This window comes from Labrus bergylta, chromosome 14, assembly GCF_963930695.1.
Source record: "Labrus bergylta chromosome 14, fLabBer1.1, whole genome shotgun sequence".
Classification (NCBI taxonomy): domain Eukaryota; kingdom Metazoa; phylum Chordata; class Actinopteri; order Labriformes; family Labridae; genus Labrus; species Labrus bergylta.
Window position 1 is genome coordinate 28,452,629 of NC_089208.1, and position 16,403 is coordinate 28,469,031.

Below are 16,403 nucleotides of genomic sequence, written 5' to 3' on the forward strand. Positions count from 1 at the left end.
TTCTTTGGCTATAACAGCAGTCACACATACATTGTGTCCCCGGCTTGTGAAGGCAAATGTGTCAAGTAAGAGACATTTTGTGCAGGAGTAATTCAGATATCAGCCAGTAGAGGGCGATGTGTTCTTTCTAGTGGAGCGGTCCTTGGTTTTCATACCAAGGACCCCATATAGCTTTAAACTCAGGCGGGGAACCCCTCTTGCATCATTATTACATTTCTTGGACATTACGATGAAAAAAAATATCAACCTGGAGAATTACCAGGAACACATTCCCTTCCTGTCTCTCTTCAGCTGTCCTGTCCACTAAATACAAAAAGACCCAAAAATAACTTTAGAAAAATACATTTTAAAATCTATTTGTCGCAAATAATCTTTTTAATTTTTGTTCCATCTCTTCCCTCAAAGTTTCCGCGACCCCCCTAGCACTCCCTGGCAACCCCCCAGGGGGTCTGGACCCCCACTTTGAAAAACATTGCTCTAACGTACTGGTCCCTGTATTCTGTCCTGAAATTCTTTTTTTTATACACTCTTCATCTGAACAAGGTTTATTCTAAGTCTTTACATGAATACTATAGACCTTCTGGTTTAAAGGTTTTCAAAGGTTTTCTAATAAAATGGTTGAAGGTTTCATTTGGAACAGAGTCTTTGCTTACTCTTCAGTGAACCTTGAGGTTTTGATCCTTTAATGACCTCTGATATATGTATTTACACAACCTTTCTGAAGATTTATCAAACATTCAATAAAGATTTTTTTTGGAAAAAGTCGCAACATAACCTTCAGAAAACTTTAGGGAATGATTTAAAGGTTATCTGAAGGTCGATTTGTTTTTTATTTTTTGACTACCTTTAGAGATCTTATAGGAGAATGTATCTTGAAGGTTCTCTGGAGTTCCATTGAAATCACATCATCCCTCTGAGACTACGAGGGGATCGTTCCACAGAAGCTGTTACGCCTCCCCCTACATTATGAGAATATTCCCTGTTTTATAGTGAGGCTGTAATAAATATCTTAATCTTAACCCTCAGAGTTTAATGCCTGCAGAGTCTTCTAGTCCTGTCTGTTTCCCAATTTCAACTACCTTCAATAAAATTCAGCCAGAGGGGAAGTTATCATTTGGCTGCATGAACTGCCTCAGTATGTGAAGCTGAAGAGAAAAAAAGAGCACTGTGGTTGTCCTCAGCTAAATTAATGTTTCTATTAGTCCTTTAACAGGAAGCCTTCAATTAAATTAAATTATTACCTTTCTAAATGTCGGCCTAGGTTCCCTACTCTCTGTCTCCCTGATTTCTGACTCTAACCACTGTCCTATCTCTACAATAAATGCACAAAAAGCCCCAAAATAAATCTTTAAAAAAAAAAGAAAATCAGTGTCCTGTGTTTTATTAATGTAAAAAACAGAATAAACCCACATTAATGTTCCTATTTGTGGAACTTGATTAAAGGTGAAGTCAGTATCATTTTTTGATGCAGCTTGTAAACACAACATTTAAACTGGTTTAAATCATCCACCATGGCTGGGGAAACACACCATGCTCCCCACCCAGAAACATCCTGTCACTGACACATAGGTCGGACACAGTCCCCTCCACACATCTAAGTGATGATTGAGCAACATTACTTTTGTATATCTGAGCTGCTGACTCTGCCTTTAATATGTGGGCCTTTATTACGCAAACATACACATGCATCTCATATTGCACACATAAACACTTTTCTCTGATAAGAGGAAATTCAACTACAAAATAAAAAAACACACAAGAGTATCTAAAAGTGTCAGCCCTTTTAATTACATTTTGAAAAGCAGTTTGCTGTAATAAATATATAGGCTATACACACACTGTGATGCTCAGTTAGTTAAAGCAAACAGATGTGAAGACAATAACATAATGCAAACACAACTTTTATATTCTCTATTTTCATAATGTGGAGAGAAACAAGTAGGCTACATGTTGTGTCTCTCAAAGGGTTCACAAACAATGCTGAAAACAAAAACAGAAAGAAAACTTCACCATCTTCATGATGGATCCCATGTAAACAACTGTTGTGTAAACCTTTTTCTTATGATCACAGGTGGAGTATTATTTTCATTTTAAAGCCATTTTACAAAACGACAACATTTATTAGCACTATGAATACATTTTAAAAAGATGGACTTGGAGTGAGCAGGTGTAACAGATAAGACTTTGAACCTGCAGCAGGTGAACCACGAAGACTCAGGATGATGTAGATATTGTTACGGCAACACTGTCCCTGATAGGTTGTATGGCATGGCTGTCAAGCTAGTAAGGGGGGCGGGCCTTCCTGCCTGGTCGTACGGCCAATGGCTGGGAAGCCCCTGTCTTGATTAGCTGAGGCGGGCAGGTGTGCGGGACAAATGTTTGAGAATGTGAGAAGCTTCGTGGGAGTTGTACAAGAGACTGTCGGTGCCTTCCCGTGTTCTTTGTAATGAAGTCTTTGAGTTATTGTCACGTGTTTTGTTAAATAATGGACTGTCCTCCGACGGAGGAAAGCGTTGGTTTGAACCGAGCAGAGTGAGCTGGTCCAGAGAGTGACGCATCGTCGCGCTGAGAGAAGACTGCAGCAGGTAAGGTACAAAGGTAAAATCCCAGGGTTGTGTTTGACAATATAAACCGAGAAACACATACCAGCAGCAGAATCATAAGCTGAGTGAAGGTCAGAACTGCTCTCTGAAACAGAAACAAAGCTCATAGGGGCACAGATGGCCTAGTGGTTAGGTTGCACCCCATGTTCAGAGGTTAAAGTAGGTGACCAAGGTTCAAGTCCGACTTGTGGCTCCTTTCCCGCATGTCATTCCCCACTCTCTATCCACTGTCCCATCAAACCCAAAAATAAATCTTGTGAAAACATAGAAACAAAGCTCATTATTCTAAACACAGAACTGAATTTTTGATCAGACTCTGGAATTACTTTTAGAGAATACAAATTATACTGACTATTTCATATCCTCTTTTATATATGTATGAAGTGCACTTACCTTCTCAAATCTTAACTAGAGCTAAAAATTAGCTTTAATCACTACCTGCTGATTACTGTTAAATGCAGACCCTGTTCCCGTCATACCGTCACCACGGACATGACTAGGTGCACAACACATTGCAGAGAGATTGAGCTGAATGTAGAAACATAGAATTGAAAAAGAATGTAAAAGGTAAGCTGTGTTTATATGGAGTCCTTCAAACTCTGCATTTCTCGTGTTTCTCCAGAAAATGAAGCAGAGACATGCAACATAAATAGATCAATTTTAGAGTGTTAGAGCATGTGACATCATACTTCATCTGTGACTTACTGCTAAATACATGACTTGGAAAAAAATCACAAAATGTATGTTTCATTGTCACAGCATGAAACTCATCACCTATGTATGGAAGCCCATTTCCGGCAGTTAAAAAAATAAGAATGAAAACTCGGCTTTGTTGAGATTTTTTTTTTTGCCCATTGAGATAATACAGTTATAATAATGATATAAAAGTCGAAATTATGACTTTATTATCTCATAATGGGCAAGAAAATATCTCAACAAAGCCAAGTTTTTATTTTTTTAACTGGCGGATATGGAGCTCAGCGTAAGACAGGAAGACTGGTTATATTATTTCACAAATTCATTCATCCTTTCACTTCAACCTAAACTACTTCCTCTGTCTACCTGCTCTAGTGATCAGCTCATAATGGGCGTTTATTCTTTAAGTAATTAACCAACCAGATTCGGGCACAACCTCTCTCAACCAATCATCCCGCCGCGGCAAAATGCTTAAACAGTTCTCTCTCTCCCACAGTCATTCTGTCATTTCAGGGCAACCGCTGCAACCCACCACCGCCCCAGTCACCTCCATTCCAGCTCAGCAGAGTCCAGATTCAGGCTCATCATAGCCTCCATTCCTCTTCACCACCACCAGTGTCTAGACTCCATAGGGGGGGTATCCTATCCTGCTGTCGGCCTCATTACCCCTCAGAGTACATGAAGTGGTCACGATGGAGTCCAATCCCCCAAAGACTTTGCACATTCAAATCTACATTGTTACACATTTATTGTAAATAAATAATTGTTCATTCTCAATTAAGTCTCTCCTGATTGAAGTGGGCTTCCATACGTATGACATGGTAACATGTATTGTTATAACACAAAACAGAACATTATAGTGTCAAAAGTTTGATGTTATAAAGGACAGTGATGCGGAGTGCAGGAGCCTCATCCTGAAAGAGTTCCACGGCCAGAATTAAACAAATAGTGCTTTGCAATCTCCAGTTAGAGCTGTGTCCATAGAAACTGTAAACCCTGTAGCCTTGATAACATGAGCTAACCAGCAGTCAGTACTCATTAAACTGAGCATTTCCACTGATGGTGAAGTGAGACAAGGTGAACACAGCACCTGGTTATGCTGTGTACCCTGTCATGACTGATTCTTTTTTTTTTCACCAGTCATAGTCAGTACCATGTTCTGTTCTGTGTTTACTTCATGTGCCATCTTCAGAGTCTTATAGTGCTTTCACTCTTTCTGCATATTTATATGCATTTTTTTAAGTCAACCAAAATGTTTAACAAAAGTTAAATTTCTTTCAATATATCAAAATGTATTTCTTTAAGTCTTTGTTTTCACATGTATCTTAATTCACCTCTTCTCTTATTTATTCTACTTAATATTTCCACATTCTTTATTATCTTTTTAAAGATTAATTAATTTCAGGGCACACCATGGAAATCAAAAATAATGAGGTTGTGTTTACTAATGAGACTATTGAAAAGGGAAAATGATCTTAACAAAACAAATTGCTTGGAAACCAGCTCTTACAACAGTGTTTTTATTTAATTGCAAAATAGACACAATTTGAACGATTCAAATAGGTTCCCCAAAGCTTCAGCTGTGTTGAATATTGCACATCCACAGGAAACAGAAGACTGTTGCGTCATGCATAGGTCAAATCCCCACTGGCCTGTAAAATACCATGTCTTACAATGTTTACGACTTTTCAGCCAATATATAAAGTTAGAATTTATTTTACATCTCGTCTTATTGCCGACCAAAACACTCTGAAAACAAGGGTCCAAAAGTTGTATTACCAATAAGGATTTTTAAAAACATGTCCTTTGTCGCCAGAGAAAGGCTCATCTCTAATATAATCTTACATAATCATCTCCTTAGCCTTTGACTTGATCAGAACAGCATGTAAACAACCCTAAACATGAAACACAGTGTATGTGATTAAGCATTGTTTTCACTAAATGAAGATGGAAAAGAAATCATGATTTTAAATAAAACATTGTTTTCTCATTTGTAATCATTGAGTTCTGACATACAGTAAACTTACTCTGTTAAGGCAAGTGGTGACCAACACCTTATGGAAACTTTGCAAATAAATGAAAGAACTGCTGATGTCTTGAAACATTTTACAAAAAAATGAAAGGAGAACATGAGTGTTGAGACAAATCTATCAGAAATATCATTCTTGAATAGTTTCTCAGTTGAAATGGTTTGTAAGTTTTCCACTGGCCACACATCTCAGCCAGTTTGTGAAATTATTGTGTTCACTTAACATAAATTTAATTCCCCAAGCACACACTTGTTTCACAAACCATGTGGTTCAAATTCTTTCTGAGCTGACACAGAAGCAGTATGTATTCCACACTAACAGACGGGTCAGGTTTCAAACAAGAATCAGTGGATTTGACTTCTATTGGTTCTATTCATTAACCTCATCAAACAGTGCCTATTTTTGTTAGCAAAAACAATGAATAAGTGCACTTTTGAAATGTTCCATTGATAAGAAACATACCTGCATGTATTGTGACTACTATCTTAACTTTATCAGGTGAAACATGCTGAGATCAAACGGCAGGAATACTAGAATATATACGTCATTCACAAATTATGATTGTGAGAACCTAACAAACAATGCAATCAAAGGAGAGGGAGGTTATTACACTGTTAAATGCATTAGTCATTCTGAGTGCTTTATAAATACATATAATATTGGTAATCCTTCATTTGAACAAGGAGAGGTACTGATTGGTATGCCCTTTACAGAAGGCAAGCCTCTGGTGAGTAAACTAGTGGATATATTGTAACGTGCTGCTGGGTCAGTTAAAGCATCTACTCAGGACGTCTAATCCACTTCTAAAGCTAACGGGCAACACGTCTGACATTTGCTTTTGTTTAGTCTTCCTGGCTCTCTTTGGCTGATTCAAGATGGCCCTTGTTGTCCTGTCGGGAGTTCTGCTCAACAAACATGTTCAGATTTGACCTGGGATAGGAGAATAGGAGCCATGATTGTAGCTCTTTCCTCCTTAAACTACAGTCTGGAGATATTCTTATTAATGTTAACAGACAGACCACACGAGGTGTAATATTGGCAGCAGTCAGCACCACTGACTCTAACATTTTTTTAAATTAAGCTTTATCGTTTGGCCTTTAGTTTGCATGCAAATTGTATTTTAGGTTCCTGATAACTATGTCTATGGTTGTCATGGACACAGAGGAAGTTGAAGAGCCAGTGTAGTCATTGACATGCCCGTTATCACTTTGTGTAGCATGCGTGCTCCTGCAGCAACAACAGAAGCAGACAACCCTTCCTGTTTGTTCATCAGTCAAATAACTGTAATTAATAATAATGACAGACATTATTTGATGTTTTTAAACATACTGACAATGTGAGAAAAGCTCACTAAACATACTCACAGGTACTCCTCTACAGGCTCTGCATGTATGTTTGAGCATTTTAAATAACTTTGGGGTCTTGTGTGGACAGATATATTATGCTATCAGCTTTAAAACGTACCTTTGTGCATGTCAACAGGGCCTAAAAATATACATTGTGTCCCTTTTCATTGTGTTTAAAATAAAAATATTAAAGGAAAGGTTGACAATTCTTAAAGTCTGTTTTAAAATAAATTTCAGGGAATCATATAAACATTGACACAGGTTTAGCTTTCCCTAATAATTCATTCTGTTCCTATAGACATTAAGAGGTCTCTTTCTTACAACATTAAATAATGTTGCTGTGTCGGGCTGCAAACCACTCTCATGTAACTAGTTAGTCATTTATTTTATCATAATGCAAGTGCTGCAGAGCATAACTCTTACAGTAAGAATAAAGACCACAGTGTCACTGCTAAATGTTAACACGTTTTCCATAAATAAAAACTGAGGTGCATACCTGTTACACCTGCTCTGTGTAACTTATGTTTTAAGTTATGGTGTAAAGTCCACACTTTGAAATTAGTTAGTTTGTAACCTAAGTTGTGTCATTGTTTGTTTGCATCACAGAGATGTAAGGTTCATCTTAACTAGTAGAGAGTAACCTCCAAACAAACCAAAAACAGAAATGATGTACTACCTGCATGATGAGACCAATCAGTAAAAGTATTTTTCTCAATGCAGCGTTTGTTACAGAGCTGCCTCTCTGACCTTATTGTCTCTGAACAGACTAACAGCTGAAAACAACTTATACAACAACCATCCATGAACATGTAAAATATGACAAAGCATTACAACTAAAGCCTGGAGCCTTGGTGTGAAATAACAATAAAATGATGTAATGTAGTGTCCTGTAGTGTCTGTTACACAGACGTAAAGCCAATGTGCAGGAACAAGAGGGTCGGGCTGTGAGCTTTACTTTCATTCATTATTATCAGACTTCTTAATATTCACAACTTTAGAACAGCCTGAGGAGAACAAGGCATCTGAATCAGAATCTCTTCAAAATAAAATCACCTTTTTATTCTTTTGAATCAGGAAATACTCTTTAATGCTGCTACACATTATTCTGAGTTATTCAGTTCTTTTACACTTTATCCTTTTTCTTTCATATATTTATATGCTTTTAAAAACTATTTGTATTTGTCCTGCTTTTGTCTCAAAAGCTAAAAATGTGTTTCAGTAATAAATGTAATCACCTCTCCGACCATCCTCTCTACCCCGAGTCTACAAAACACACTGAACATCAAATCCCCCTCTCCCCATAACTCCACGTGTTAGCACAGACACAACATACTACATCACTCCAACAGAATATGCTCCTTAAATAACCTTTTAATCAAAGTTTAATGCTCACTTATAAATAATTCTGTGCTTTTTTTTGTTTTGAACCTCTGGTAATTTAAGTAGCAAAATATAATGTTACATCTCTCTCTCCCTTTACTTGTCATTGTCAATGCAACAGGCAGATGTGTAATGTCTGCTTCAATAAATAAATAATAATAAAAAAAAACATGAAAAACTTTTACGTTTGCCTTACATATTGTCAGAGAAATAAATACAGGAATTCAAGGAAGAAAAGACGATGTAGAAAAAAAGCAAAATCAGACAAAAACCTTAAACTTCATATGGATTTGATAGATCCTGCAGTGTGGAGACAGGGTAGGGCTGCTGTAGTCTAAACACCTAATGTCCTCGTCAGTGAAGCAAAGAAACCTGCATTCAAGCTGCAACCTTCAGTTTCCTGTTTGAAAGTCCACACTGCTGATGTGGACACATCCCGGAAATTAATTTAGTTTTACTACATTTTCCTATTTGGACAAATTAAAGTCAACAAAATATACAAACGGATCATGTTTCAAGACCTGAAACATCCAAACACTTTGTGGTTTACATTCAGGAACATTCATATTGAGTGAAAAAAGAAGCAATAACAAAACAAAAGACAAACAAGGAATCAAACATATTCACAAGTAACTAATCATGTTGAATGAAAAATGAAACAATAACCAAAGAAAAGACAAAAAGAAGAAATCAAACATATTCATAATAATTATTCATGAAGACTATTCACCGCCATACAGTTACCATATGTTACAACTTATTACTAGTTCTCTAGCAGTCCAGAGTCCTGATGAGAGGGTGATGAGTTATTATAGTTTCTCCTTTGAGGGGATCCAGATATAGGGTCCTGAATGTTCCTCTATGACCTGTTTGCAGAAGTTATAAATGTCCTCTAAGGTGTCTCCTTGAACCAGGGCTGCAAAGCAAAAGGGAACTCTTTATGTCATGAGAAACAGCACATACATGTTACTGTTCATTCATACAGTAATTATCAAATCCAGTTTGAGGGGTTTTGACTGAAAAGAAAAAGACCCAGTTGATCTGCTCCTCCAGTTTTGACAGTTTTGCAGATTTACTGAAACTTCCACCAAAGATGTTTTCACAATAAATACACTTCTGAAAATGTCAGTGTGTACAATTCATTTCCTGTTTTATCTTGTATTTATCCCTCTTTGCTTTAATCCCAGTGTAAATATCTTGTGCTTACTGTTTAATTTCCTCATTTGTATCCCTGTGTTTCTCCTTTCTCTGTGTGTGCATTTCCCTACTTTATTGTGTTTCCTGTTTTATTTTGTCATTACTTATCCTTGTGTTGAGTTCTCTGTGTGTCTTTAGTCTTTCCTGTTTTATTTTCTCTTGTCACCAGCCAGGTCTTACTTCCTCCCTTGTTTGGTTTCTCTCCAGTTTTGATTGCCCTGATTGTCTATACCTGTGTGGTTAGTCTCACCTGTGTCTACTCAGTGTTTCTTCCTTCTTGTTGTCAGTTCATTTGTCTATAACCAGTGGTCATACATAAAACTAGCCTGTGTTTCTTGGTGGATTTTTTGTGTTACCTTCCTGTGTGGATTCCTCTGAATACCCTGTCTTCACATATGCGTTTGTCTTGCTGACATTTTAAGTTGGACATTTTTTTGGACTTCAAAGTTGGAGAAAGTCAACTTTAGTTTTTTTCCTTTTGGTCTTTTTGTTTAATCAAATATTTCAGTTTAGATCTGAAATTGGGTCCCACTTCCTGTTTTTTCACTTCTCAACACTTTGAATGTCTAGCTCTGATCAAATACGTTAACATAAAAAAAGAATAACTTGTCAACACTTTATTATTGTTTTCATCATCATACCTGTGAAGTATTCAGCAAACTCCTGCTCCAGCTTCATCGCCCTGTCAAATGTCTTCTTGGCTTGTTCCTCTGTCAGTCTCTTATTCATGTCCCTGAAAACATTCAAACACAACTCGTGTCAGCTGTGGACAAAACTCCAAATGAAACTTAACTTAAAGCCCCCCCATCTAACATTCATGACTAGTATACCATTATGAATAATGATTTAATGACTGTAGCACCTAATCCTAAATATAAAGTATCAATGATGTTAGAAGCAGGTATAAGGACATTTAAGTGTTAAATATGTGCTCATGATGGATAGGCCGGGTCTTTGTAACATAACAATGAGTAAGGTCTTTTACCTGCTTTTTGTAACATAACAATGAGTAAGGTCTTTTACCTGCTTTTTGTAACATAACAATAAGTAAGGTCTTTTTACCTGCTTTTTGTAACATAACAATAAGTAAGGTCTTTTACCTGCTTTTTGTAACATAACAATGAGTAAGGTCTTTTACCTGCTTTTTGTAACATAACAATAAGTAAGGTCTTTTACCTGCTTTTTGTAACATAACAATGAGTAAGGTCTTTTACCTGCTTTTTGTAACATAACAATAAGTAAGGTCTTTTACCTGCTTTTTGTAACATAACAATAAGTAAGGTCTTTTACCTGCTTTTTGTAACATAACAATGAGTAAGGTCTTTTACCTGCTTTTTGTAACATAACAATGAGTAAGGTCTTTTACCTGCTTTTTGTAACATAACAAAGAGTAAGGTCTTTTTACCTGCTCTTTTGTAATGTTAACAGACAAAGAGTAAGGTATTTTACCTGCTTTTTGTAAAGTGTCTTGAGATAACACTTGTTATGAGTTGACGCTATACAAAATAAATTGAATTGAAAATAAATTGAATCTATTTGCAAAAATTCAAAGTCCGCGGAAACGCAGCTTCTCCTACGTCCTCCTATTAGCTGTAGCATTAGCCACGTGTAACGCTCGGTTCGGTATAATATGACCTCTTTAATGAAGAGCTTTTAGAAAAAAGATTACGCACATGTTTTAATATATTATCATTTATTGTCTGTTGCTACAGCAGCCCCACATAATGAATGATGAAGAGGGGTTAGTATTATTTGGTTCTTGTTAAGATTTGCTTACAGATACTTTTCTTTTGTTATAAACTGTTTAGTATACTTTAATGTAAAAGTGATTAATAAGGGGATGTTAAGTGAAGTTTGACCATCTGATAAGTCCAGCTCTAATATAATAAAGAGTAAATGTAAAAACCATGCACGCTAGTAGAAGATTGTTCCAAAGATAAAACACATGATAGTTTGTAATGAAAAACAGGAAGAATACTTACATTAATGAATCAATAGATTTAGGTTTAATGAAGATGGCGATGGGATAAAGTTGTGCTACTTGTAGTCGTTTGATGGCGTTTCCAGACACATCCAGGATGCAGTGCTTACCCTGAATTTAAAAATAGAGATATTAGATATTTCACTCCCTTTGGTATAGAAACCACATCCCCACAAACTGCAAAACTTCAAGGCTCCTAAGCTTTGTGCAGACACAAAGTCACACACATTTTGCCTCTGAGTTTCTCCCTGGATTTTCTAATTTATTTATTTTTTTATCTACATATTTTTCAAATCCACAGTCAGTGAACATCCTGTCCTTTCCGATATGTCAGACTGAGCTGGGTACAAGGATGAACTCTTAGGACACAATACAATCTCTGTGGCTGGATCAATCAGCACCAAAAATAAACTGATTTTAAAGTTATTTAATTTTTTTCATATTCCATAAAAAAACTGTATTTCTGCTTTAACACCACAAGACAGAAATATAACTTTTAAAGGGTCATTTCTGATGAAGTGTATTGATCACTTCAAATGAAACCTCAGGATGTCAGGAGAATCACAGTTCTGAGAGGTTTTAAACTACAGCACACTTATATCTCTCCTGAGTTAAAAAAAAAGAACATTGTATGGATTTTTTCCAGAGGTAGGAATTCACATTTTGCATTAAATTTGTAAAAGAAGCCTAAGAAATAAAAACAGCTTTGCGTCTGAAATGTATATTTGACACCTCATGGTGTAGTTAACATTCAGGTTTCATACACAAGGTCTCACCCTCTCTGCCACATATTTCACAGACTGGACACTGGTTCCATACAGATTATCGTTGTACTGTCCCGCCTCGATGAACTTGTGCTCTTGAATGTCCCGCTCCATCTGCTCTCTGGAGTTCACAAAGTGGTAGTCTCGTGTGTCCACTTCGTAGTCCCTCTTCGGCCGAGTCGTATCTTCAGAGCAAAGAGAACAGTTATGAGCTCAAGGAAATAAGACGACAGGACTACACCAGGAGACATTTCCTACATGTGGAGGGGTGAATGAACACAGCATATAAACAGTCTATATTACAGTCTAAAAGGTCATAACCACAAACACAGGACAGGTGGGATATCTTAGAGACTCACTTTCAAACTGATGCTGGTATTTACACTGTTAACTAAAATGTCTCAGGTTGCTCTGACACCCGGAGCTCATCTGCTTTATTCTGATTCAGATGATAAGATAAGGGGTCTTTTTGTGTTCACACTGCAGTGTTGTAAAGCGGGCCAAAGCACAGAACCAATGCAGGACTGTCTTTATGCCCTTTTTTTAAACTACATACATAGGTACTGGCTGCACTTTGTATTGTGTGATGGCTCCAAGACGCCAACATTAGCCCGTTAACCTACCAACAAAATAAGTCACAGGTTGACTTTGAGCAGTGAGGAGGTCAACCAATGACTCATTCATATTTATAAATATGTAAAGGTAAAAGACCAGCTTGGCAAACGTGGAGGTTCTAGTGATGAGAATGACAGATTCCCCTTCCAACAGCTGGACTAATTCTCTAAACTAAACCAGCTGTTTATATTATGGAGTCATGTGATGTTTCTAATGTGAGGCTAGCATTAGCTCTTCTGCAGATGTTGAATTAGATAGAGACGGTAAGTAACATTAATCTTATTTTTATGATGATTATCAGATGTAATCAGTATTACCTTGTACTGTAGTTTCAATACTTCATCTTATTCTAACCTACAACTACTGCAACTACTTCTACTATAACTACTGTTAACAACTACTACTACTGAGTCAACACATTATTAATTCAGGGTGGATTTTAAGGTTCTCTCTGCAAACAAACTGCTTCAGGGTTCAGTTGGAAACAAGCCAACACCATCTCTTGTAGGGGAGCTCAGCTGGTTTTGTCCTGCGTCAGGGTGCTGTGTTCAGTTGGGTCTAAAATTCACATCTCTGGCTGTGATCCTAATATATATTTTCTCTGCATTGTTTCCCTGTTTCCCTTTCGTCTCTTCCCCCTGTCTTTGGAGGACGGGGCTTCTGCCATTAGGCTAAATCACACAACTGACACTAACCTCCTCATCTGCCTCAGTGTAAGAACCCAGGCTTCACCTCTACTCATTGTCAGATTACTCCCTCTTCTCCAGTGGTGGCTTCTATGAGTTACGCTGTACTAGTCTAGTCAGAGTTTGTTCCTAGTGCTTTTCAGTGTCTCTCAATGTGTTTTTTCCTCGCTTCCAGATTTCCATCAGTGTCAGCTTCTTGTGTCTTTGCTCCACCTACAAACAATTAGATTCTCCTTCTTCCTGCATCTCCCTCTATCCCACTTTCTAAGACCAACACAGTTTCTGCAGATAGCTGTTCGTCATCAGTCTGGTCATGATCTCTGACTCTCCACTTTGACTTGGTGCTCATGCTGGATTCATGTTGGGTCTTTGTAGATAACATACAGTAAAAGATTAATGTCTTTACCTGCTGTTTGTAAAGTAATAACACTACTAATAATAACACTAATTAAACATGTTTCTCACTTTGTGTAGCATCTGCATTTATTTATTAAGAAATGCATTCTGCAGCTGAAATAAATCCTGACCACTAGTAACCAGATTTTGGTCCATTGTTTACGCCACACACTGTTCTGAGTCCTCTGAATAACTGATTTTAAAGATATCCACACACTTTAAAGTGCTTCTCATGAAATTTGCATCAGAGTAAATAGAGGAACAGATAATATAATGTAAAAAGATTTATCAGACACACCCTGCTTTCTTCAGAATGAGATAAAACATGGAGGAGAGGAGGGATTGTTTTATAAACTACAACAAATGTATCTTCTGTTTTGGCAAATTAAGAATTCCTTTTTGCACATTATTGGTTGTGCTGGAAAATCTGTGAACAAATTTCACTGGATATCTTTAAAGAAAAGAAGACTCATTATTGCTCCTAAAAGGAACAAGTTGTACAATCATCTGGTTTAAACATATATAAATGTTCACACTCGTGTCCATAACACAACACAATCTCACTTTCTACAAAAAGAATCAACTCAGCTTTTCCGCTCACTTACCGTCTCGCCCTGAACTGTTGGCTGCTTCATATGGTTAAAAAAAGTACATTGAAATAAAAGAGATGGATAAATTAAAACATGCAAAAAAAACTGCTTTTGTTGATGATGAAGACATTGCACAGTGCACAGATGAGTCCTGTTAGCAGGGTCAAAATGATGTTACAGGTACAAGCAGGCGTAGCACTTAAACTTAGAATTAAAACCACAACAATAGCTTCTGATTCTCCATCCCGTTTCTGAAAACTTTACTATTAAAACATCAGTCTTAAAGCAAGCTTCTCTTGAAAAAACAGAGAAAATGAGAGCCAACAAGGAGCTGATAATGGTGTGTGATGAAACTGACTTCACTGTTTATCATGATCACAGACTGTATAAAAACATGGACAACAGGACAGCTCCCCAAAAGTGAAACCAAAACATTTGGAGCAACACGTACTGACAGGCTGCAGTATAGGTCATGAACTCTGCCTCCTCCATGTTACCAGATGGAACATGAATCAAACTATAAAATACAAATACACGTCATACAATTTTTTTTTCTGGAATATGTTTTGTCATTGTGTGTCAAATGAGTTCTTATCATGCTGATTTATGAAGTGGTCATTTTCCCAAGAAGTTTCATTAGTGATTTGAAGCTATAAATAGGAGAATAACGCCATGAGTTACATCTCTTAATGAACACCAACACTAGAGTCATTGATAACTGAGAGTGTCTGCTTTAATCCAGAGCCTGTTCTGCTGTGGACTGTACCCCCCTGAGGGATCTCTGTGCTTATATCGCTGTGTTAAATGTGTGTTTAGTGGAAGAAAGCGGGGATGACAATACTGCAGCTCTACCAGCAGATCTCTACTGCACAGACTCTGGTTCCATGTGACAGATATATCACACACAGTGCATCTTTATATACAGTCAAAGGTCATGATCATGGTCACCAGGACATATGTAGCAGGTAAATGAATATAAACAGAGGGGCTTTACTGAATGCTCAGAGTCATCGTGTCATACTAATTAAATTATGATATAGCATGAATTCATTCTGCTCTGTTTTCATGAACTACTTACGTGGCACACAGGAGCCAAACTTGTCAGGGAACTCAGAAATCAGATCATCATTGATCCTGTCCTTCATCGGTCCGAGGATGATGACGGGCCGGGCGTAATCAACTGGAAGGAAAAACACAACTCAGTGTGTTGTGTGACGGGAAGCTGTGGGAAGTTTGTGAGTCTCATAAGCGTTTTAATAAGAGTAGACTTTCTCGCTCCCTCCCTTCTATCAACATAAACAGAAGATTAATGTCATTAAAGAAGGAGGGGGCTTTCTTAACTTGAAAAAAAAGAAGCGGTCCCTGAATCGTTTCTGTTTCAGAGAGAAATCTCAGCAAAATGATGTGGGTTCATCCAAAAATAGAATCCTGGCGCTGCACCAGTTATATACTCTTATTAAAGGGTAAAGGTTTGTGGCAGCCTGGGTTTAATATATTGGATTTATTCTTGGGAATATCATGAGCAGAGATGAACAGCCACACAAACATGGTAACATGGTCTTTCAGCAGTTTGAAACTCACAAAATGAGATTTAAAGCATCTTGTACAAGTTTCCCTTTTATGTTATTTTGGTCAATCTGAACTTGATTTCTAGGCTGTGACAGAAGAGCTTCAAGAAGGCAGAGGTTATATAGAGAAAGGAAGGTAATTGTTCGATGCACAGGTGAATTATTTTAACTGTGCCACCACAAAAGAAATACACAACGGGCCTCATTTACCAATATCTTTCAATGGTTTTTTAAAATAAATTTGGTCTTAAGAAGATCCAAAGAAAATTGTGGTTCATGGTTCAGTCAGGTTGAAGAAAACTGTGACCACAGTGCTTTGGTTTGGTTGTAAGTTTAGAATTTAACATTTTTAGTTTAGACTTATCACTTCATAATTAAGATAAGTTTATTACATTTAAACCACATATATGATAATGTAGGTTAATGATATAAATGTCTAAAATTGAGGAAAACACAATAACATTAGTTTACCAGAGTAAAATTGTGTGTTTAAGCAGGCCAATAAAGCTGATTCTGATAACTAATGATTTATAGACTACACATGAGCTCAT

General features: G+C 37.0%; 1 protein-coding gene and 1 long non-coding RNA gene across 18 annotated transcripts in view; one reads left to right on the forward strand and one right to left on the reverse strand.

Annotated features, from left to right (window-relative positions):
* The first annotated feature begins 1,787 nt into the window (after window positions 1-1,787).
* Window positions 1,788-4,076, forward strand: LOC136182386 (uncharacterized). The gene is made up of 2 exons (XR_010668638.1): window positions 1,788-2,585; window positions 3,796-4,076. It is a non-coding gene; the product is annotated as an uncharacterized lncRNA (long non-coding RNA).
* A 727-nt stretch (window positions 4,077-4,803) lies between these two features.
* Window positions 4,804-16,403, reverse strand: part of dlg2 (discs, large homolog 2 (Drosophila)) — a 179,781-nt gene continuing 168,181 nt past the window's right edge. For 8 of the 17 annotated variants that reach the window (XM_065962674.1, XM_065962678.1, XM_065962684.1 and 5 more), the window contains 6 exons: window positions 15,363-15,464; window positions 14,300-14,323; window positions 12,010-12,182; window positions 11,235-11,344; window positions 9,894-9,985; window positions 4,804-8,971 (listed from right to left, as the gene is read on the reverse strand). In XM_065962674.1, coding sequence (XP_065818746.1) covers window positions 8,865-8,971; window positions 9,894-9,985; window positions 11,235-11,344; window positions 12,010-12,182; window positions 14,300-14,323; window positions 15,363-15,464 — 608 coding nt within the window. In that variant the 3' untranslated portion in view covers window positions 4,804-8,864. Of the gene's footprint in view, window positions 8,972-9,893; window positions 9,986-11,234; window positions 11,345-12,009; window positions 12,183-14,299; window positions 14,324-15,362; window positions 15,465-16,403 lie in introns of those variants that run through there. The other 9 variants (XM_065962677.1, XM_065962679.1, XM_029279745.2 and 6 more) reach the window with 2 other exon arrangements.